At 37.6% G+C, this 24,903-nt stretch overlaps 1 protein-coding gene across 4 annotated transcripts in view; it reads left to right on the top strand.

Annotated features, from left to right (window-relative positions):
• Positions 1-24,903, top strand: part of ITPR2 (inositol 1,4,5-trisphosphate receptor type 2) — a 533,444-nt gene that overhangs the window by 150,640 nt on the left and 357,901 nt on the right. For all 4 annotated transcript variants that reach the window (XM_067695972.1, XM_067695968.1, XM_067695971.1 and 1 more), the window contains 6 exons: positions 13,764-13,905; positions 15,971-16,132; positions 20,260-20,432; positions 21,340-21,459; positions 21,576-21,761; positions 23,125-23,376. In XM_067695972.1, coding sequence (XP_067552073.1) covers positions 13,764-13,905; positions 15,971-16,132; positions 20,260-20,432; positions 21,340-21,459; positions 21,576-21,761; positions 23,125-23,376 — 1,035 coding nt within the window. The remainder of the gene's footprint in view (positions 1-13,763; positions 13,906-15,970; positions 16,133-20,259; positions 20,433-21,339; positions 21,460-21,575; positions 21,762-23,124; positions 23,377-24,903) is intronic.

Raw genomic sequence — 24,903 nt, 5'->3', positions numbered from 1 at the left:
CTGTGTGCACCAGGACACATTTAAGAATGTTCAGCCTTAGTCTAAATAACCCCAAACTGAAAACTGTTAAATGTCCATCACCAGTTGAACAGGTGAATACAGTTTTGGTATCGTCATATGGTGGTATACATATATAACAATGAAAATACATGACCTACATCTATGTACAACTACATGGATAAATCTAATAAACTTTAGATTGAGTGAGAACAAGACACAAATGTATTCACTGTAAGATTATTTGTAAAGTCCAAAATCAAGCAAAATTGAACTCTTTGGGGTTTAAGAAATTGGCAGAACTATAAAGAAACGCAAGGAAAGAATTGTCACAGAAATCAGGATGGTGTTCTCGGGGGGAGGGATTTGAGGAGACTTTTTCAATGTTCCACTTCCTACTCTGCGTGGTGGCTTGATAAGGTTTACATGGTAAGCATTCCATAATGAAACACATATGTTTTATGAACTTTTAGATCCTGTCTTACAATACAAAGGAACAGAAAAATCCAAGTTGCTTCCCTCCAGCCGTATCAATAGAAAAAGTCATAAATATGCAAACCAATGGAATAGTTATTTCTCAGCTTCCTCTGTTCTTACCTCTGTTTCCCCCCTAACACACCTGCATTTGAAAACCACTCTTGTGTATGCAATCGACCTCCAACCCCGTCGGGTGAAATGAATAAAGACCACAAGCTGAAGCAACTGCTCCCCTGTTCTGGACGACAGATAATTAAATATCAGAACTAAATTGTGACAGGCAATGGATTCCCATGTGTAGATACCACTTTTTTTATGTCTGTTATTTAGCTATTAACTCTGCTTTTGATGAATCTGTTTCTTTGTCTCTGTCATTGTCACATACGCGCAGAAATTTCCTCAGCCTCGCTAAAAAGTCTCCCTTGCTAAGTATTAAGGTGTTCCTTGAAGAAAAGGACAAATAAAGATTGATTATGAGCACTCCGCCATTGCCGACTGTAACTCTTCTTCAGTTACTGCCGGAGAGAATCTTAACCTCTCGAGATGATTCTCAGGAAGGTGGTGGACCAGGACTGACCAGGGATCGTGCATTTTTATTCCCCCGCTATTTTAGAGTGAAAAACATCGTAGCAAAAAGAAGGTCTTACCTGAGAAATAGGAAGTTGCAATGATTGATCTTCATTTAGTAATTTGCAAAAAGCCACCTGCCATCAGAACTCATTCAAAGCTGCCTGTCAGTACAGGGGAGCTTATAGGCTTAGTTGAATGTGTTTATATTATTTTCTCAGTTTTAGAATTTGATATAAAATTCTTTCTGAAAATTCCACACAACTCTGACTCCCTCCCCTCCCCAGAGAATGAAGTTATTATTAGAGATTCTTTTACTCAAAACCATGAAGAATGTTACAAGGTCAAAGGGAACACGTTAGAATATAGAAGATCTGTCTGAAAATGCCTGTATTGTTCCAATCCTTCTTCCCCTACCTCCCCTCCCCTTTCATTCACCCCAGGAGTGGGCTCCAGAGGCACAGCTCCTGTGTTCTGCTCCAAGATCCTCAACCTCAGATATTTTTTTCGTGGAATTTTCCTCTGCATAGCTGCACCAACAAAATAGACAGTATTGGGAACACATTGGGGTGGGAGAGGAGAGAGGATGGAGGGGGGTAAATCCGTTCAGAGCTGGAGGAGGTGAGTCCTGCACCACGTTTTACCTCTGAGGGTACAGAAAAAGAGGTGGGGTTCCTCTGCTGCCTTTACAGTTCAGTGTCCATTTGTTTTCAGTGTTACTGAACTCCTGGTCCATGCCAGGCACTGGGCGCTGCAGCGTGTGTACACACAGTGCCAATGCAGTGGTGAACAGCCCAGACCCCAGCCAAGTCTTTCTGCAATTTGGGGGCTTGAGCACTGGTTCGAATTCCTTGTGATAGGATTTCAGGATCTAGAGCAGGGGTCATCCAACATGTGATCACCAGATCAGATGTCCTGATTCAAAGTTAATATTTTCCTATAGCAGTATCATCTCCCCTTGAATTTTTATTTGCCTGATACTACTATCTTGACAACAGCTAACTTTTGTTTAGTGTTTGACTAGATGTCTTATTTTCAATATCCATTTGTTTCAGATTTCCCGGTCATTTTGTTTTGTTAATGTCTCTTGTGAGCGGCTGAGAGCTGGATTTTTAAAATCTAATCTGATAGTCTATTTGAATTTGCTAAAGTTCAATTACTTTGCATTTGATAAATAATGTGTTTGGACTTAATCCCTATGGGTATCTTATTTTGTTATTTTCTTTCTTTAGTGTAGCTTTTTTTTCCTTTTCCTCCACTTCTTTCTTGCTTTCTGTTAGATTGATGAAGTTTTTATTTTCTCCCTATTTTTCCTTTTCTTCTACTGGTTTAAAAGCTATAGATCATATTTCTATTCTTTCGCAAGTGCCCTTATGTTCTTGTCATACATTTCAACTATATATTCTTTCTTACACAACTTGAAGATATTAAATATTTCTTTCTCTCATGGGAGAAAAATGCCTCAGAATGCTTTAATTATACACTGACATTCTACCTCCCATCATTTTTTGGAATAGTTGTCTAAAACCATAGTTCTGTGTTTATTCTTTAAATTACTTGTGTCACGTAAATTATGATGTATCACTTTTTATTACTGAAAATCCAGTTCCTAAAAATTTCTTTTAGTTATTAATTATATTTCTTAATGTACTTTACCTGTTGTTCTGTTTGCTTTTATTTCTTGCATCTCACTCCTGCCTGGGTTCACTTTTCTTCTTGCTGAAATTTGTTCTTTAGTCTATTCAATGAGGTTATAAATCTTATTAATCTTCATGTATGTGAGAATGTCTTTATTTTTCCTCCTATCTTAAGTGATACTTTATGTATGGAATGCTAGCTTGACAATTCTTTTTTTTAGTATTTTAAAGTTGTAATTTAATTATTTTCTATTATCTCTTGTTGCCATTAAGAATTGTTATTCTTTATTGGCATTTTTCTTTACTTTCTGATAATTTTCTGTTTTTTTTTCCTTTGTCTTTGATGTCATAAAATTTCACTACAATGTGTTTACAAGTAACTTTTATTTTTGTTTTTCCCACTTGACATTTAGGGTATGCTTTTGATCAGAATACTTAAGTCTTCCTTCAATTCTGGAAAATTTTCAGCCATTTTCTTTCAGATATTACTTCTTTGTCTTTTCCTCTTATCTCTCTTCTGGAACTCCTATTAGGTGTATGTTGGATCCACTTAATTCATCTTCTTTATCTTTTAAATTTCCTTTTATAATTTGCCTTTTAGAATCTGTTGCTCTCTGGATTGAATTTTTCAATACTGTCTATATTGTAAGTCACTACTTTTTCTTAGAATGTGTGTATAATAGTTTACCTTCATGAATTATATTTTTATTTAAATGATTATAATTTTATTTCTCAGATTTCTATTGATTCTTTTGCATAGCCACCTTTTCTTCATTTGTATCTGCCCTCTTTTATATATGTTGTCTTTTTTGGTATATAGTTATTTTCTTTATCTCTTTGAGGGTTGGAAACACTTATTTAAAAGCTATTTTGAAATTGTTCTGTTACTTGAATTTTGTTGGTAACGAATTGGTCTCCTGATTTTTTAGTATGATGGTTGGCTTTCTTAATGTCAGTTTTTCTCATGTGCTTTGGAATTTAAATATGCAGGCTCTTCTTGGATGGGCGATTTTTGCTTATCCTCTCTCTACATTCACTCATCTTTTTTATTAGTTTTATGGTTGCCTCTACCTGGCTTGCCTCAACAAGTCTGGAGCCAGATCTGATATTGAGGGCTGAGAGTTCATGTCTTATGGTAATTTAAGGCTTTAGCCATTGAGATCACAGGTGGGTATGTCCAGTCCTGTCTGTGCTTCCTCTCTTTCCTCCTACTACTCACTGTACAGCTAGGGCCCAAACAGGGATCACCACATTTTTAAGGTTCCTTTAAGAGATGGAGAAGCCCTGCTTTAGTCTCTGCTTTCTTGTCTTTAGTTTAACTCCTTATCACATGCTTTCAGTACCCATTTTCTTGCCAGTACTGAGTATTATCCTTGCTCATCGCTGTCTTTCTTATTTTATTCCTGATCCACAAAGCTTTTTATTATGGTTTTAGGTATGTCTTTTAAAAAAATATATTTCATCTCTCATTGCTGCCTATGATAAAAAAGTCACAAAAAATTTTTTTAGTAAAAGCAGATTAATAAGATTGAATGAGTTAGTAGGACCTAACCATCTCCCAGTATAGAATTGTAATTTTATCTAAACTGAAAAAACCCACTTTTGTCTGCCACAGGTGGGATGCTTGAGGTGAAAAGACAAAAGAATAAGGTTTCAACAGTTTCGGAGGTCAAAAGAGAAGACTAGTTTTCTTGGCTATCATTGCCTCAACATCAAGGGAGGTGGGCTCTGCAAATAAGTTAATGTACAGCGATCCTCAGTCAAGACTTAATTTTCTTCATCATCACTCCATTAACTATATCAATTTTTAGGCCATTTGGAGGAGTTTGAAGCAGAGTCATTTGTAGTTGCTCCCAAAGTTGCCCTTTCTTAGATGTCTAAACGTCTGAATACAATATCGTCAAAACAGCAGGAGAAAAAGAACACTAGTACTTTTAAAAAGAAAATGCAGATATATTTATGCTCGGACTGGACTTGTAGATTGAGCCACTAAGGTTCAACTTAATTTCAGTTTGTTCAAGAAATCTGAGCTCAAAATAAATGTTTTATTATTTCTTTTAAGAATAACAGAATGATATAGAAGACATTGAGTCACAATTTCAAAAGAAATTCACACCACATTTTGATGCGTAGGAATCATGTTTTACATTTCTGTGGTTGCCCACAGAAGTTGTGTGAGTGAATCCTATTCGTTAGACATGTTGTCAAAAAGAAATAGATTGGGTTAAGATTTTAAATAGGCACACAAGAAAACATAATATCTCTGGAATTTGGGGGTGGAGTTTATGATCCTTGGAAGTGTGCTGAAATTTGGATGTGGTGGCTAAATTCTGGATTATGGATGTGTCCACTTAACTCCATTCCATTGCAGGAGGTAAATCTGGAGATAAGATCGAGATGCTTCCTAACTGAATACATTCCACACTTTGCTAGAGTCGCTGAATCTCTTAAATTGTAGTTTTCTTATTGATGTTATCATGATTGATCATGATGATAATGGTGAATAATTATGCTAACGTATGTGGATAAAGCTTATTTATTTATTGAAGTATAGTAGATTTACAATGTTGTGTTAGTTTCTAGTGTACAGCAAAGTGATTCAGTTATACATAAATATACATATTCTTCTTCACATTCTTTTCCATTCCAGTTTATTACAGGATACTGAATATCGTTCCCTGCGCTATGCAATAAGACCTTGTTGTTTATCTATTTTATATATAGTAGTTTGTGTCTGCTAATCCCAAACTCCTAATTTATCCATCCTCCACCCCCTTTCGCATTTGGTAACCGTAAGTCTGTTTTCTATGTCTCTGAGTCTGTTTCAATAAATAAGTTGTAAATAAGTTCATTTGTGTCATATTTTAGATTCCACATGTAAGTGATATCATATGGTATTTGTCTTTCTCTGTCTGACTTACTTCACTTAATATGATAATCTCCAGGTCCATCCATGTGGCTGCAAATGGCATTATTTCATTCTTTTTTATGGCTGAGAAATATTCTATTGTGTATATATATACCACATCTTCTTGGATAAAACATATTTAAATATTTGTTGGATAGCTTTTGTTGTATCCAAAAATTCACATACGGTGCAGCTCCCTGGTGGTCTACTACCTGGGATCATAAAAAAATTCATATAGAAAATGAAAAATCACAGGAAGGAGGAAGAAGAAGGCTAAGGGGGGAACCACTGAAGTTCAAGTAATTGTTAAAATAATAACTGAAATGTAGAATTTAAAGGTGAACATTAGTGTATGATTTTAGAATATTATGATTTTTATAGATCAGGTAATACTTTCAGAACAATTTAGAGCATCTGATTGCTTACTCTTGTCTTTCTATGAAGTTCAGTTAAGTTTTTCCTCTTTTGTACAGGGAGAAATTGAAATGTAGTGAACATTAAGAGATGTAGACTGATAAAAATAGAACTACCATACGACCCAGCAATCCCACTACTGGGCATATACCCTGAAAAAACCATAATTCAAAAAGAGTCATGTACCACAATGTTCATTGCAGCTCAATTAACAATAACCAGGACATGGAAGCAACCTATGTGTCCATTGACAGATGAATGGATAAAGAAGATGTGGCACATAAATACAATGGACTATTACTCAGGCCTAAAAAGAAATGAAATTGAGTTATTTGTAGCGAGGTGGATGGACCTAGAGTCTGTCATACAGAGTGAAGTAAGTCAGAAAGACAAAAACAAATAACATATGCTAACACATATAAATGAAATCTAAAAAAAAAAAAATAGTTCTGAAGAACATAAGGACAGGACAGGAGTAAAGACGCAGAAGTAGAAAATGGACTTGAGAATAAGTGGTGCTGGGAAAACTGGACAGGTACATGTAAAAGTATGAGATGAGATCACTCTCTAACACCATACACAAAAATAAACTCAAAATGGATTAAAGACCTAAATGTAAGGCCAGAAACTATCAAACTCCTAGAGGAAAACATATGCAGAATACTCTATGACATAAATCACAGCAAGATCCTTTTTGACCCTCCTCCTAGAGAAATGGAAATAAAAACAAAAATAAACAAATGGGACCTAATGAAACTTCAAAGCTTTTGCACAGCAAAAGAAGCCATAAACAAGACCAAAAGCCAACCCTCAGAATGGGAGAAAATATTTGGAAATGAAGCAACTGACAAAGGATTAATCTCCAAAATTTACAAGCAGCTCATTAACAAAAAAACAAACAACCCAATCCAAAAATGGGCAGAAGACCTAAATAGACATTTCTCCAAAGAAGATATACAGACTGCCAACAAACACATGAAAGAATGCTCAACATCATTAATCATTAGAGAAATGGAAATCAAAACTACAATGAGATATCATCTCACACCAGTCAGAATGGCCATCATCAAAAAGTCTGGAAACAATAAATGCTGGAGAGGGTGTGGAGAAAAGGGAACACTCTTGCACTGCTGGTGGGAATGTGAATTGGTTCAGCTACTATGGAGAACAGTATGGGGTGTCCTTAAAACCCTACAAATAGAACTACCATATGACCCAGCAATCCCACTACTGGGCATATACCCTGAGAAAACGATAATTCAAAAAGAGTCATGTACCAAAATGTTCATTGCAGCCCTGTTTACAATAGCCCGGAGATGGAAGCAACCTAAGTGTCCATCATCGGATGAATGGATAAAGAAGATGTGGCACATATATACAATGGAATATTACTCAGCCATAAAAAGAAACGAAATTCAGCTATTTGTAATGAGGTGGATAGACCTAGAGTCTGTCATACAGAGTGAAGTAAGTCAGAAAGAGAAAGACAAATACCATATGCTAACACATATTTATGGAATTTAAGAAAAAAAATGTCATGAAGAACGTAGGGGTAAGACAGGAATAAAGAAACAGACCTACTAGAGAATGGACTTGAGGATATGGGGAGGGGGAAGGGTAAGCTGTGACAAAGCGAGAGAGAGGCATGGACATATATACACTACCAAACGTAAGGTAGATAGCTAGTGGGAAGCAGCCGCATAGCATGGGGATATTGGCTCGGTGCTTTGTGACCGCCTGGAGGGGTGGAATAGGGAGGGTGGGAGGTAGGGAGACGCAAGAGGGAAGAGATATGGGAACATATGTATATGTATAACTGATTCACTTTGTTATAAAGCAGAAACAAACAAACAAAAAAGAAAATGGACTTGAGGACATGAGGAGGGGGAAGGGTAAGCTGGGGTGAAGTGAGAGAGTGGCATGGACGTATATACAGTACCAAATGTGAAATAGATAGCTAGTGGGAAGCAGCCAAATAGCACAGGGAGATGAACTCGGTGCTTTGTGACCACCTAGAGGGGTGGGATAGGGAGGGTGGGAGGGGATGCAACAGGAAGGAGATATGGGGATATATGTATATGTATAGCTGATTCACTTTGTTACACAGCAGAAACTAACACACCATTGTAAAGCAATTATGCTCCAATAAAGATGCTAAAAAAAAAAAAAAGAAATGTAGTCTAAGTTAATAGTGAAAAAGAAAAGAATCTAAATTAAGAATTTAGTTTAGATCTCGAGCCGTGTCCCATGCAGAGTCTCTGCAGGCATCCCACCGCCGCCATATTAAAGTGCCGGTGCTGTCTTTTCACAATCTGAAGCACTGCATGCAAGGTCTCTGCACAAGGCCCCCTGTGAGCATGTGAAACTAGACAAAGCACAAAGGAAAATACATAAAAAGGAAGAACTACAATCCTGCAGCCTGTGGAACAAAAACCACATTCACAGAAAGAGAGACAAGATGAAAAGGCAGAGGGCTATGTACCAGATGAAGGAACAAGATAAAACCCCAGAAAAACAACTAAATGAAGTGGAGATAGCAACCTTCCAGAAAAAGAATTCAGAGCAACGATAGTGACGATGATCCAGTACCTCAGAAAAAGAATGGAGGCAGAGATCCAGAAGATGCAAGAAATGTTTAACAAAGATTTAGAAGAATTAAAGAACAAACAGAGATGAACAATACAGTAACTGGAATGAAAACTACACTAGAAGGAATCAGTAGCAGAATAACTGAGGCAGAAGAACGGATAAGTGACCTGGACGACAGAATGGTGGAATTCACTGCTGCGGAACAGAATAAAGAATGAAAAGAAATGAAGACAGCCTAAGAGACCTCTAGGACAACATTAAATGCAACAACATTCGCATTATAGGGGTCCCAGAAGGAGAAGAGAGAGAGAAAGGACCAGAGAAAATATTTGAAGAGATTGTAGTCGAAAACTTCCCTAACATGGGAAAGAAAGTAGCCACCCAATTCCAGGAAGCACAGAGACTCCCATACAGGATAAACCCAAGGAGAAACACACCGAGACACATAGTAATCAAATTGGCAAAAGTTAGAGACAAAGAAAAATTATTGAAAGCAGCAAGGGAAAAATGACAAATAACATACAAGGGAACTCTCATAAGGTTAACAGCTGATTTCTCAGCAGAAACTCTACAAGCCAGAAGGGAGTGGCATAATATACTTAAAGTGATGAAAGGGAAAAACCTATTACCAAGATTACTCTACTGGGCAAGGATCTCATTCAGATTCACTGGAGAAATCAAAAGCTTTACAGACAAGCAAAAGCTAAGAGAATTCAGCACCACCAAACCAGCTCTACAAAAAATGCTAAAGGAACTTCTCTAAGTGGGAAACACAAGAGAAGAAAAGAACCTACAAAAACAAACCCAAAACAATTAAGAAAATGGTAATAGGAACATACATATGGATAATTACCTTAAATGTGAATGGATTAAATGCTCCAACCAAAAGACACAGGCATGCTGAATGGATACAAAAACAAGACCCATATATATATGCTGTCTACAAGAGACCCACTTCAGACCTAGGGACACATACCGACTGAAAGTGAGGGGATGGAAAAAGACATTCCGTGCAAAAGGAGATCAAAAGAAAGCAGGAGTAGCATTACTCATATCAGATAAAATAGACTTTAAAATAAAGACTGTTACAAGAGACAAGGAAGGATACTATGTAATTATCAAGGGATCAATGCAAGAAGATATAACTCTTATAAATATATATGCACCCAACATGGGAGCACCTCCATACATAAAGCAACTGCTAACAGCTATAAAAGAGGAAATCGACAGTAACACAATAATAGTGGGGGACTTTAACTTCTCACTTACACCAATGGACAGATCATGCAAAATGAAAATAAATAAGAAAACAGAAGCTTTAAATGACAAAAAGACCGGATAGATTTAATTGATATTTATAGGACATTCTTTCCAAAAACAGGAGATTACACTTTCTTCTCAAGTGCACACAGAACATTCTCCAGGATAGATCACATCTTGGGTCAGAAATCAAGTAAATTTAAGAAAATTCAAATCATATCAAACATCTTTTCTGAACACAACGCTATGAGATTAGAAATCAATTACAGGGAAAAAAATCTGTAAAAAACACAAACACATGGAGGCTAAAAAATACATTACTGAATAACCTAGAGATCGCCGAAGAAGTCAGAGAGGAAATCAAAAAATACCTAGAGACAAATGACAATGAAAGCATGAAGATCCAAAACCTATGGGATGCAGCAAAAGCAGTTGTAAGAGGGAAGTTTATAGCTATACAACCCTACCTCAAGAAACAAGAAAAATATCAAATAAACAATCTATCATTACACCTAAAGGAACTAGAGAAAGAAGAACAAACAAAACCCAATATTAGCAGAAGGAAATAAATCATAAAGATCAGAGAAGAAATAAATGAAATAGAAACAAAGAAAACAATAACAAAGATCAATAAAACTAAAAGCTAGTTCTTTGAGAAGGTAAACAAAATTGATAAACCATTAGCCAGACTCATCAAGAAAAAGAGGGAGGGGACTCAAATCAATAAAATTACAAATGCAAAAGGAGAAGTTACAACAGACACTGCAGAAATACAGAGCATCTTAAGAGACTATTACAAGCAACTCTATGCCAATAAAATGGACAACCTGGAAGAAATGGACAAATTCTTAGAAAGGTATAACCTTCCAAGACTGAATGAGGAAGAAATAGAAAATATGAACAGACCAATCAGAAGTAATGAAATTGAAACTGTGATTAAATCACCAGATGGCTTCACAGGTGAAGTCTATCAAACATTTAGAGAAGAGCTAACACCCATCCTTCTCAAACTCTTCCAAAAAATTGCAGAGGAAGGAACACTCCCAAAATCATTCTATGAGGCCATCATCACCCTCATACCAAAACCAGAAAAAGATACTACAAAAAAAGAAAATTACAGACCAGTATCACTGATGCATATAGATGAAAAAATCCTCAACTAAATACTAGCAAACAGAATCCAACAACACATTAAAAGGATCATGCACCATGATCAAGTGGGATTTATCCCAGGGATGCAAGGATTCTTCAATATACACAAATTAATCAATGTGATACACTATATTAACAAATTGAAGAATAAAAACCATATGATCATCACCTCAATAGATGCAGAAAAAGCTTTTGACGAAATTCAACACCCATTTATGATAAAATCTCTCCAGAGAGTGGGCATAGAGGGAACCTACCTCAACATAATAAAGGCCATATATGACAAACCCACAGCAAGCTTCATTCTCCATGGTGAAAAACTGTAAGCATTTCCTCTAAGATCAGGAACAAGACAAGGATGTCCACTCTCACCACTGTTATTCAACATAGTTTTGGAAGTTCTAGCCACGGCAATCAGAGAAGAGAAAGAAACAAAAGGAATACAAATTGGAAAAGGAGTAATACTGTCACTTTACAGTTGACATGATACTATACATAGAGAATCCTAAAGATGCCACCAGAGAACTACTAGAGCTCATCAATGAATTTGGTCAAGTTGCAGGGTACAAAATTAATGCACAGAAATCTCTTGCATTCCTATACATTAATGATGAAAAATCTGAAATAGAAATATAGGAAACACTCCCATTTACCACTGTAACAAAAAGAATAAAATACCTAGGAGTAAACCTACCCAGGGAGACAAAAGAGCTGTATGTGGAAAAGTATAAGACACTACTGAAAGAAATTAAGGATGATACCAACAGTTGGAGAGATATACCATGTTCTTGGATTGGAAGAATCATTATTTTGAAAATGACTATACTACCCAAAGCAATTTACAGATTCAATGCAATCCCTATCAAATTACCAATTGCATTTTTTACGGAACTTGAACAAATCATCATAAAATTTGTATGGAGACACAAAAGACTGCTAATAGCCAAAGCAGTCTTGAGGGAAAAAAACGGAGCTGGAGGAATCCGTCTCCCTGACTTCAGACTATACTACAAAGCTATAGTAATCAATACAATATGGTACTGGCACAAAAACAGAAACATAGATCGATGCAACAAGATAGAATGCCCAGAGATAAACCCACACACCTATGGTCAACTAATCTATGACAAAGGAGACAAGCATTTACAATGGAGAAAAGACAGCCTCTTCAATAAGTGGTGTTGGAAAAACTGGACAGGTACATGTAAAAGAATGAAATTAGAACACTCCCTAACACCATACACAAAAATGAACTCAAAATGGATTAGAGACCTAAATGTAAGACTGGGCACTATAAAAGTCTTAGAGGAAAACATAGAACACTCTTTGAGATAAATCACAGCAAGACCTTTTTTGATCCACCTCCTATAGTAATGGAAATAAAAACAAAAATAAACAAATGGACCTAATGAAACTTCAAAGTTTTTTCACAGTAAAGAAAACCATAAATAAGACGAAAACACAACCCTTAGAATGGGAGAAAATATTTGCAAATGAATCATTGGACAAGGGATTAATCTCCAAAATATATAAACAGCTCATGGAGCTCAATATTAAGATGACTAGCAACTCTATCAAAAAATGGGCAGAAGACCTAAATAGACATTTCTCCAAAGAAGACATACAGATGGCCAAGAAGCACATGAAAAGCTGCTCAACATCACTAATTATTAGAGAAATGCAAATCAAAACTACAATGAGGTATCACCTCACACCAGTTAAAATGGGCATCATCAGAAAATCTACAAACAACAAATGCTGGAGAGGGTGTGGAGAAAAGGGAACCCTCTTGCACTGTTGGTGGGAATATAAATTGATACAGCCACTATGGAGAACCATATTCAGGTTCCTTAAAGAACTAAAAATAGAATTACCGTATGACCCAGCCATCCCACTACTGGGCATATACACAGAAAAAACCATAATTCATAAAGACACATACACCCCAAAATGTTCATTGTAGCCCTATTTACAATAGCCAGGTCATGGAAGCAACGTAAATGCCCATCGACAGACGATTGGATAAAGAAGAAGTGGTACATATATACAATGGAATAAAAGCCATAAAAAGGAACGGAATTAGGTCATTTGTAGAGACGTGGATGGATCTAGAGGCTGTCATATAGCGTGAAGTAAGTCAGAAAGAGAAAAACAAACCGTATATTAACGCATATATGTGGAACCTAGAAAAATGGTACAGATGAACCAGTTTGCAGGGCAGAAATAGAGACACAGATGTAGAGAACAGACGTATGGACACCAAGTGGGGAAAGCGGCGGGGGAGTGGGGGTGGTGGTTTGATGAATTGGGCAGTGGGGGTTGATATGTATAAACTGATGTGTATAAAATGGATGACTAATAAGAAAAATAAATAAATAAATAAATAATTAAAAAAAAGAAATTTAGTTTAGCTGTTCTCCCTTAAAGCAGAAATACTCTTCTTTGGTAATCAGTCATGGAAGAGCATCTGTGGATAGGTGAAATGCTCTCAACACATCTGTTTTTGGGACTCACAGGGTTTTATTTCATAGTTGTGTTTCCAGATATTTGATTAGAGGTGGAGGTGGGGTCGGGTTGGAGTAACTGAAAAAGGTATGCTCTTCATAAAGATTTAAGTAAATATTAACTGCATTAGGTATTTTGTTAATTAAATAATTATTATAAAATACTTTCACTTTCCTAGTATTTTAGTTCTTAGTGTTTATTTAAATACATTTCCAAAATTAAGCACACCATAATGTTTCCTTTTTGTTTTATGATAGGTTTGTGACCAAATTATTGGAAGACCTTATCTTCTTTGTTGCTGATGTACCTAACAATGGACAAGACGTTCTGGATGTGGTAATCACCAAGCCAAACCGAGAACGTCAGAAATTAATGAGGGAACAAAACATATTGGCACAGGTGAATGTTTCCATGTACTAATTTTTCATATTTTACCTTTTTGAATTATAGTATCAGGAAAGTTCTTGTATTCGTTATCTATTGATGTGTAACAAGTTACCCGAAAACTTAGTGTCGCAAAGCAGATACTTACAGTTTCTGCAGATTAGGAATCTGGGGGTGGACAGTTCTTGCTCAGGGTGTTTCACAGGCTTCAATCAAGGTGCTGGCTGGACTGCAGTCACCTCGACGCTCAAATGGGAGAGGATTCACTTTCCAGCTCACTGGCATGGACCTCCGCACAGGGCTGCCTCAAGAGCCGGCAGTTTGCTTTCCTTAGAAGTGAGAGATCCAGGACAGAGCAAGAGAGGGCCTTCAGATGGAGGCCATAGTTTTCTTGTAACCTAATCTTAGAAGTAACATCTCATCATTTCTACCTTGTTTCTTAGTTAGAAGTGAGTCCATAAATCCAGCCCACAGTCAAGAAGACGGTATTCCATACGAGTATAATTCCAGGAGGCAGGGATCATTGGGGGCCATCTTGGAGACAGCCTATCACAGACCTTTAAAAACCTCCGTGGTCAGACTGTCTCCAGAAAATATGCTGTAATGCTTTTTTAAGTACAGTTTCCAGGGGAACTTGAAAGCTGCCATCTCCATTTGGTTCCTACTTTTTTCCCTTTCTTCCTTCGAAAAGTAGGGCAGTCTATTCATCAGCTCCCAAGTGCTCTATACGGTATTCTGGTTTTTTCCCTGAAAGTCTAGAGCTGCTTCTATGCTATGTCTTCCTGAAATTGTTCATAACATGCCAGTAAATTAATTTACTCCTTAATAATATGCACATTTGGACATGCCTACCTTCATGCATTCTTTTTATTCTGATAATTGTTATATAAAGTAATGGGCTTCTGCATTAATTGTGGACTGAAGGAAGATACTTAAATAAAATTTATGTTGTTGATATACATGTTCTTGTGGAGTTGGGAAAGGAAGACAGTAGACATATTGTCAATTAATATTCTATAGCTGATTGTCTGAGTATATAAAATCAACATTTTTCTCAAAGAAAGTAAAGGTTGTAAATCTAATGAGAGAAAGCCTTTTCTGACATTAGCATTTCTTTTGTATAAAACATTTGATTTCAAGGACTTTTAGGACCTTGAATGATTTATTAATATTATTTCAACCAACATATGTCAAACATTTTACTCTAGTATTATAGATAATAAAATTCAAGGTTTAGTGAATATAGAATTACTGAAGAAACTTTAATTCATGTTATATTTCATGAACTACAAAGGATAATTCCATTCCGTTTCGCTTTCTTGTATGACTCCTCATATCTTTGCCTAGTTGCTCTTTCATAAACAATTTGCTTATCCTACCAGTTCATCTCCAGGTGATCCTACCTGCTGTCTTGCTGCCTAAAAGAATTATGTTCCTTAGTGATTTTTAAATACTTCCCACTGCTAATCTTCTTACAAGAAGAATCTGAGTCACTGGGTATCACTAGCTGCCCATATGGCTCCTTATTTATTTTGAATGCTTATGCATTCATTGATTTGGCCACATCTTTATGTATAGAAACAATAAACTAATTCTTTTATGAAGAGGTTTAAAAGCAATATTTGGAGGCAGTTTTTTGATGTCAGTTTCAGATGAAAAGTAAATATTTTCCTTATATTATTTTGATTCTAGAAAGTTATAGAAAATAATAGAATTATAAAGCCTATCGAAATCAAACTATATTTTAGTTCATCTGAATATGTTCATGTAACTTGGTACAACCTAACATCTTTATATTTTTATTTTAATACAATAGAATTTCTAAACAAAATTAAGCATTTTATTTAAATATTTTTTTGTCATTCAATTTAGGGAATCCTCTTAGCAGTATTTTTCTGTCCGTTAATATGTTGGTCTTGTATCCTAAAAAAATCTTTTTTATTTTTTACTTTACGTTAATTCTATTCAAATATTACAAAAGTGTTTTCCAGTCAGTGTAATAAACACACTGTTTATTGCAATGTTGCAAAACGTGCACCTCCATTCATCAGAATAAGCGGTTGTTTTTTTTTCCTGTTAGGTATTTGGGATTCTGAAAGCACCCTTTAAGGAGAAAGCCGGAGAAGGCTCAATGCTGAGACTTGAAGATCTGGGGGATCAAAGATATGCCCCCTACAAGTACATGCTGAGGCTGTGCTACCGTGTGCTGAGACATTCACAGCAGGACTACCGGAAAAATCAGGTGGAGGGTGGCTCTCCTTTTTACCTCTGTTTAATATCTAAAGTATGGGCAAAGTTCTTTGGTTACTGTTCTAAGACATTTAAATAGGAACGGGAAATTCTGCTTTGCAATGCAACGTTTTATATCGGCAACACACAAAAATGACTTAAAATGTAATTGAGCTGACATATGTATTTATTCTTCCATGTAAAGTTAGAATTGTCAGGGGAGGATGTCTAAGTCCTTGTATGTGCATGGTATTAGCTCCTGCTGGGCAGGAGCCATGCTGGATATGTTATGTAAAGATGAATGAGACATTTTTTGGCATTTCCAGGAGCATGTGCAGTACCAAATCGCTGTGTGTAGGCCAAAGAATTCATTGTCTGGTGGAAAAGGTATGACATGTACATCTGAAACATAAGGTAGAGGCATAGAGGGGACAGGAGAGATAGGAGAGCATTGTGGGAATTCAGGAGAGAGAGGAGCTCAGCTGGGGGAACCCAGGAAGAGCACTTGGAGAAGAAGCATTTGGGTTGGATGAAAATCATTTTCAGAAATTGTATGGGAACAAGCATTTTAGTGAAGAGATATTTCTGAAAAGAGAATGATGGATCCTAGAAAGGGCACTTTCATCCCAAGACATTCCTAACTGTGGAGGACAGGGAACCCAGGTGTGTCCAGGGATATAGCTAAAAGTTCCCAACTGCAAGTGAAGTTTCTTTTAAGTCTCAGTTTTGTCTTAAAATATATATAATATTTTGCAATGTGCTCAATAATACACATTTGCTGAATATAACATTGCTTTCAGTTAATTATCGTTTGGTGTATTAGTGTCCCATGTTTCTCTTAGCCAGTTGGAGAGATGAGTACATAGTTTGTAAACTTCACTGATGAGTTTGGTCCATGGGGAAGGATGCTGTAAGAGAAAGCTGGGAAGGCAGGTAGGGCTGAGCCATGGAGGGGCTAGGTTGTCAGGCCTGGAGGCTGCAGGTTATTTGGGAATAGTTAGTAGTATTTACTGAGTGCTAACATTTTACCGGGTTCAGTTCTAAGCACTTTTCACAACATAACTTGGTTAATACTGGGTTAAGATGAAGAACTGAGGCACAGAGAGGTTAAATAAATTGCCAAAGAATACACAGTTTTGACTGGAGCCAGTATTCAAACCCAGGTTCCTAATAATCATAGTACTGCCTCGAAAGTAGTCTAAAAGTTATTTGGCAAGAAAAAAAAATTGCTTTAAAAAAAAGTGTGAAAATACATTTTTTTTGAAATTCAGTTTAAAGATTAAGAAAAAGTCTAAAAAGAATATGGAAAAAGATTAACCAGAAGATAAATAATTTGACAAGGACAAGAGTGAGGAAGCAGATAATATAAACAGATTCTTAAATGCTTTTTAATATAATCCTAGTTATAAACATTTTTCCTCCCAATTGAAAATGCTTGTCATTGGAATTATTTTTCCCAACTTCATTGCATTCCTTTAAGATGGCAAGGTAATGTAGGTAAAGTTATGTTGTTTTATTGGAAGGAAAATTAAGTTCCAGAACGTCAAACGACAGCACTCAGAGAGTCAGCTTCCGAGAAGCCCCAGATACCAGGGCCATGTTATTCAGCGGAGGTCAGGGATGGCGGTGGGACTGGCGGTCACTCTGTGGCCTCATTTCCCTTCTCGGGCCTAGAAAGATCTACTTTGCTAGACAGGCCTGCACTCCACACTACATGCAGTAGTCTATGAGAGAGATTGAATTAACTGAAAAAATCAATAGGTCTACAGGGTTTACCTGGTACCCTCAGAACCATGGGACCCCCTAATGTGTGTGTCCTCCGTTACACTCAGTCTTTGGGAGGGTCCTGTGGACCCGCTTTCCATAGCACTGCCCTGTGCTTCAGCACCGGATATCCTTGGTTTGGCTGTTCTGCTAGTACCTAGTAGATTGTCCAGGCAGCATGTCTCAACTGGTGTCTTTTCCCAGTCCCTCGAGGTCTGGCACAAAGTTCTTTCTCACTCCTCCCTGTCTAAGCTGGGGACTCCCATGCCTGGTGTCCTGAGGAGTGACTTCCCTGGTGGTGCAGTGGTTAAGAATCCACCTGCCAATGCAGGGGACACGGGTTTGAGACCTGGTCCAGGAAGATCCCACATGCCGCGGAGCAACTAAGCCTGTGAGCCACAACTACTGAGCCTGCGCTCTAGAGCCCGTGAGCCACAACTACTGAGCCCACATGCCGCAAGTACTGAAGCCCGCATGCCTAGAGCCCACGCTCCGCAACAAGAGAAGCCACCGCAATGAGAAACCCACGCACTGCAATGAAGAGCTCACTGCAACTAGAGAAAGCCTGTGTGCAACAACGAAGACCCAATGGAGCCAAAAATAAATAATAATAATAATAAAAATAAAGCATGAGCAGAAAGACTTGCTACTTTCTTCATAATTCCTTCTTCTCCTTTATCCTCACCTATATTTTATAGAGTCCTAATAGGGAATTCTTTTGTGATTTAGTACTAACCCAAGTCTTTCATGTTGAATTTCTGTTTATTGTTATTTATAGAATTTGGAGACACCTCTAATTTCGTTTGATTATTTACTGACATCTTGATCTATTTATCAAACATCTGGAGGTTTGCCTTATATCGGGGTCTGATTACCATAGTCGTACGAGTGTATAAATTAATACATATCTTTAAAATGATACACTAATAGAAGACATTTACTTTACTTAACTGGTACCCAATATACAAAACCATGATTTTGAAAAAGGCCACAGAATTGCTGCGTAGAATATAATGAGATTTGTGTAACCAGTAGCATTTTCAAGGAACAGGTAGGTTCCAGTAAATCTTAAGGCAAAAGCACTTTCTAATCAATACATTTTCCCATCATAGAAAAAATCCCCAAGGAGAACCTCCAAGAAATTGAAGTGAAAACTTTGGGTTGTGGACGGGGTTAAGCTTACCAGTGCTGTGGTTGGCTGAGACGTGGCTCGGAAGAGAGGCGAGGTGGTGGGAAGAAGGAGCAGATGGAACCATGCATGAGGGAAGCTCGCCAGTGGCTTTCTCTTGCTCTAAGAATGAATGTTTCTGTGTTCACCGTGGCTCGCAAGGGCCTCACCTGCCACGTCAGCTCTTGCTTTCTGCTCACTCACTGTACTCCAGCCACAATGGCCACCTTGTGTTTACAGAACTCCGAAGACTGGGTTCCGCCATTATAGAGCCTTCCACTTGGTACTCCCACTGCTCGATGGCTTCTCTCCCCACGGCTGCCTCCTTTTTTTTTTTTTTATCATTTCCATCACTTCTATCATAGGGCAAATGTCCCCTCTTCAAGAGTCTACCCCATCTCAAGTTGTCACCTTTTCCCATCCCTCTGTTTGTTTCATTTCACTTCTCAGCATGTAAAATGATCCTATTTACTACCTCATTGACTGCCCCTTCTCACTAGGATGTAAGCTCTATGGGAGCTTATCTGTCTTACTGCCGCATCCCTAGTCTTGCAAACTACCTGGAATGGCTTTTCAGAAATATGTCTTGGATGAATGGATCTGATCAATAAAGTGATCAATCACATTATCTTGTTGGATGCTTTTTAAAGACAAAAAGTGCTGTGAAATTTTATCATTATTTTAAAGAGATTTAATAGGTCATTGTGGTATATGTACAAAAAGGAAATCAGCTAAGTTCACCTGGGATCATCATGTAATGGTATAGAGCTCATGCTTCATGAACCAAATGTCAAAGAATCATTTTTGTTTCTATAATTATGCCAGAATCCTAGGTTATAGCTCCTAGTGAGTGTTCGAAGAAAGGCGTCTGTTATACTGGTGAAATCATTTCTTAACATGTCATAAAAAATTGTCATTTTAACTCAGTTTATTTTTGTTTTTCTCACTTGTAAGAGTGTAAGCACCCGTATGAAAAATTATTACTAGGCACGTAATTTTCTGTTATAATTTGAATGAGGTATATGCGAATAGATTTCCATTTCCTTCCTCAGATATCCTATTTACTAAAGAATTATTTGCTCTTCTTTAACAATAATTTTTAGCGAGTTTTCTGTTATGAATAAATTAATCAATGTTGCTGACCCTAATAGAACCTGTTATTTTTGAGCTCTTTGTCAGTGCGTTCTGACAGTCTTTCTCCTTTGTAGGAATATATTGCTAAGAATTTCTGTGTCATGCAATCCCAGATTGGCTATGATATTTTGGCAGAAGATACCATCACAGCTTTGTTGCACAACAACAGAAAACTACTAGAGAAACACATCACAGCAAAAGAAATAGAAACATTTGTTAGTTTACTCAGGAGAAATCGGGAGCCAAGGTTTGAAGTGCTTCATGCAGTATCCTTTTCTTGTGGGGACTGTGGCTTTTTGCTTTATTTTTAGAACTTTTTTAAAGTTCGAATTGTTTCATGGACAAAACAGTGTTGGGCTTATTGCTATAATAATTATGTACCATAAACAGTTATTATAGGAGATCAAAACCCTTTATAGACATATTTAAGTGTAATTGATTTTCACTCTGATAACTTGTGTTTTTATAGTACCCCATAGTTTTTCAAAATATATTCATATTTCATTCAATTCAATACATTGCCTCATTTAAACCCTTGCACATTCTCATGAAGTACACTGGTCGTATAATATTATCTACATTTTAGAGATGAGAAAATAGAAGCCTAGAGACCAACTAGGAACAGAATTTAGAGTTTCTGACTCTGCGCCAAGTACCCTGTCTCTTATACCATGCTGCCTTATCTGGGAGAAATGAATGCAGAAATGTCAAGCAGATTGACAAAATTTTCTTACTTAGCAAGCAAATAAGTGTTAGAAGGTAGAATTGGGCCTCAGACTTGACCAGGCCATATTCATGTTGATTAAGTATGTGCTGTATGTCTGTTTTACTCAGTACAACATTAGCCTTGATCTGGCTTTGTTTTGATGTTGTAAATATAACAAGTCACAGTGCTGTGGGATGACTATCACCAAATAAATAAAAGCAAACATATCATTTTTGGAAACAAGATTTGTCCTAAATACAAATAATTGGATATTTAATTTGTTTCTAATGGTGCGGTAGATACGCAACACATTAGAAAAATGTTGCATGGAAATAATATTAAAAATATATCTAGAAAGTCAGTTTCATTATATCTCAAAGTATATTTGGGGGTATGATTTTATAAGATGCTTTTTGTTAATGATCAATTTAATTTTTTCTCTTGTCAGGTTTTTGGATTATTTATCAGATCTCTGTGTGTCTAATACCACGGCTATACCTGTAACTCAAGAACTCATCTGCAAATTTATGCTGAGCCCAGGCAATGCAGATATTCTCATTCAAACTAAGTAAGCCCAGAGGATGGAGACATCCTATCCTGTTCATTATTTGTAAGCAGTACAGTTCCTTATCGTGTTTCTGAATGAGCTTGTTCATAGATTTTGTGTGTGTTATTTATTTCAAGGCTGGTCTCAATGCAAGGAGACAACCCCATGGAGAGCGCCATCCTTTCAGATGACATTGATGAGGAAGAAGTTTGGCTCTACTGGATTGACAGCAACAAGGAACCTCATGGCAAAGCTATCAGGCACCTTGCTCAGGAAGCCAAAGAAGGCACCAAGGCTGATTTAGAAGTTCTTACCTACTACAGGTTAAGTGTTGTAGAGAATGGTAGTTCTTAGTCTCACATATTCATTGAGAGATGATTCTCTGACATCTATAAAAGTTCGGTATCTATGAAGAAGAAATTTAAGAAGTTGTGTCAGAAGTAGGGTAGCTGAAATATTTAGTATTATTTAAAATATTCACAGTAAATGTAAACATCTGTGTTTTCCACATATACCACTTGCAATTTTCTAGTTTTCCACTAGTTTGGAACTGTTGTGCAGCAAAGGATTTTCTCCTCTTGTTGACTGGTGTGGGTGCAGGTGAGAGACATGTTGGGACCTAGGTAATCGAGTTGAGAGGGAGGTGAAATTGGGGTTGGGGAAGCTGATCCGGTTGTAGGGGTGGCCTCAGAGAAAGTTAGCTGGTAATTATGTATATACCACTTGTGATTATGTGGAGACCTAGGGCTTCAGAGAAACTGGTGTCTTTAGCTGTGAAAGTTCAGCGGGGGCATATGGCAGTCGAAATTTCAATGGTAGTTGCTGGTGGTCAGTATATTGGGAGCAAGAAACTAGCTGGCATTTTTGAGTCTAAGGCTTGGAAACCCAAGGCAGAAGCCCTTGGGCAACTTTGGGCCCAAAAGACAGGAATCTGAGAAAGGCAGAGAATTCACTGTGTTCCCTGGGTTCTGTAGCTACAGCTACAAAGCCAAAGGCTACTTTCTGGATCTCGGAGGCTGATGAATCCAAGTGTACTGATGCCTTTGGATTGATCACATTTGGTTTGGGAACTGAGTGAGTCTACCCTTGGAGTGTAGATACCAGAGCCTGGAGCTGAGTGAGCCTGGGAAAGGCAGAGGAACATTGTTTCATGTGAGCTGTTGTCCATAGCCTACAGGCTTAGTGTATTTGCAGACCTAGGAAACCGAGAACTGAGAGCCTAATGACACTCTCCACCAGATATATGTTGCTGGAACAAGTAAGAGAAGTTGCAACTGAATGGGCATAGAGGTGATTTCATCTGTGTGTTGTCATTTTTCTTTTTTTTTGCGGTATGCGGGCCTCTCACTGCTGTGGCCCCTCCCGTCACGGAGCACAGGCTCCGGACGCACAGGCTCAGTGGCCATGGCTCACGGGCCCAGCCTCTCCGTGGCACATGGGATCCTCCCGGACTGGAGCACAAACCCATGTCCCCTGCATCGGCAGGCGGACCCCCAACCACTGCGCCACCAGGGAAGCCCTGTGTGTTGTCATTTGATCACTTAACCTACTACCAGAAGAGTTTTACACCAGTTATCACCTACACTGGGAAATATTGGAATCATAAAAGTAGATGCTGATTGATACTAATATTTATGAATTTTATCCAGATAAGACAAATAATGTAATATGTTTAATATTTTTAAGGTACCAGCTAAATCTCTTTGCAAGGATGTGCTTGGATCGCCAGTATCTGGCCATAAACCAGATTTCTACGCAGCTCTCTGTTGATTTGATCCTGCGGTGTATGTCAGATGAGAGCCTGCCCTTTGACCTCCGAGCATCCTTTTGTCGCCTTATGCTGCACATGCATGTTGACCGGGATCCCCAGGAGTCTGTGGTGCCTGTTCGCTATGCCAGGCTCTGGACAGAAATCCCCACAAAGATCACGATTCATGAGTATGTTTGGAAAATTTTCTTTTTTTAAAAAAATTTTTAAATTTTATTTATTTTTTTATACAGCAGGTTCTTATTAGTCATCAGTTTTATCCACATCAGTGTATACATGTCAATCCCAATCACCCAATTCAGCACACCACCGTCCCCACCCCCCCGCGGTTTTCCCCCCTTGGTGTCCATACATTTGTTCTCTACATCTGTGTCTCAACTTCTGCCCTGCAAACCGGTTCATGTGTACCATTTTTCTAGGTTCCACATAATGCGTTAATATATGATACTTGTTTTTTTCTTTCTGGCTTACTTCACTCTGTATGTCAGTCTCTAGATCCATCCACGTCTCAACAAATGACCCAATTTCGTTCCTTTTTATGGCTGAGTAATATTCCATTGTATATATGTACCACATCTTCTTTATCCATTCGTCTGTCAATGGGCATTTAGGTTGCTTCCATGACCTGCCTATTGTAAATAGTGCTGCAGTGAACATTGGGGTGCATGTGTCTTTTTGAATTATGGTTTTCTCTGGGTATATGCCCAGTAGTGGGATTGCTGGGTCATATGGTAAATCTATTCTTAGTTCTTTAAGGAACCTCCATACTGTTCTCCATAGTGGCTGTAACAATTTACATTCCCACCAACAGTGCAAGAGGGTTCCCTTTTCTCCACACCCCCTCCAGCATTTGTTGTTTGTAAATTTTCTGATGATGCCCATTCTAACTGGTGTGAGGTGATACCTCATTGTAGTTTTGATTTGCATTTCTCTAATAATTAGTGATGTTGAGCAGCTTTTCATGTGCTTCTTGGCCATCTGTATGTCTTCTTTGGAGAAATGTCAATTTAGGTCTTCTGCCCATTTTTGGATTGGGTTGTTTTTTTAATATTGAGCTGCATGAGCTGTTTATATATTTTGGAAATTAATCCTTTGTCTGTTGATTCGTTTGCAAATATTCTCTCCCATTCTGAGGGTTGTCTTTTGGTCTTGTTTATGGTTTCCTTTGCTGTGCAAAAGCTTTGAAGTTTCATTAGGTCCCATTTGTTTATTTTTATTTCCATTACTCTAGGAGGTGGATCAAAAAAGATCTTGCTGTGATTTATGGCAAAGAGTGTTCTTCCTATGTTTTCCTCTAAGAGTTTTATAGTGCCCGGTCTTACATTTAGGTCTCTAATCCATTTTGAGTTTATTTTTGTGTATGGTGTTAGGGAGTGTTCTAATTTCATTCTTTTACATGTACCTGTCCAGTTTTCCCAGTACCACTTATTGAAGAGACTGTCTTTTCTCCATTGTATATCCTTGCCTCCTTTGTCATAGATTAGTTGACCATAGTTGTGTGGGTTTATCTCTGGGCTTTCTATCTTGTTCCATTGATCTATATTTCTGTTTTTGTGCCAGTACCATATTGTATTGATTACTGTAGCTTTGTAGTATAGTCTGAAGTCAGGGAGTCTGATTCCTCCAGCTCCATTTTTTTCCCTCAAGACTGCTTTGGCTATTTGCGGTCTTTTGTTTCTCCATACAAATTTTAAGAT

Source organism: Pseudorca crassidens, chromosome 11, assembly GCF_039906515.1.
Source record: "Pseudorca crassidens isolate mPseCra1 chromosome 11, mPseCra1.hap1, whole genome shotgun sequence".
NCBI lineage: Eukaryota > Metazoa > Chordata > Mammalia > Artiodactyla > Delphinidae > Pseudorca > Pseudorca crassidens.
Note: the sequence above shows the minus strand (reverse complement) of the source record. Positions and strands in the feature narration are given on the sequence as shown.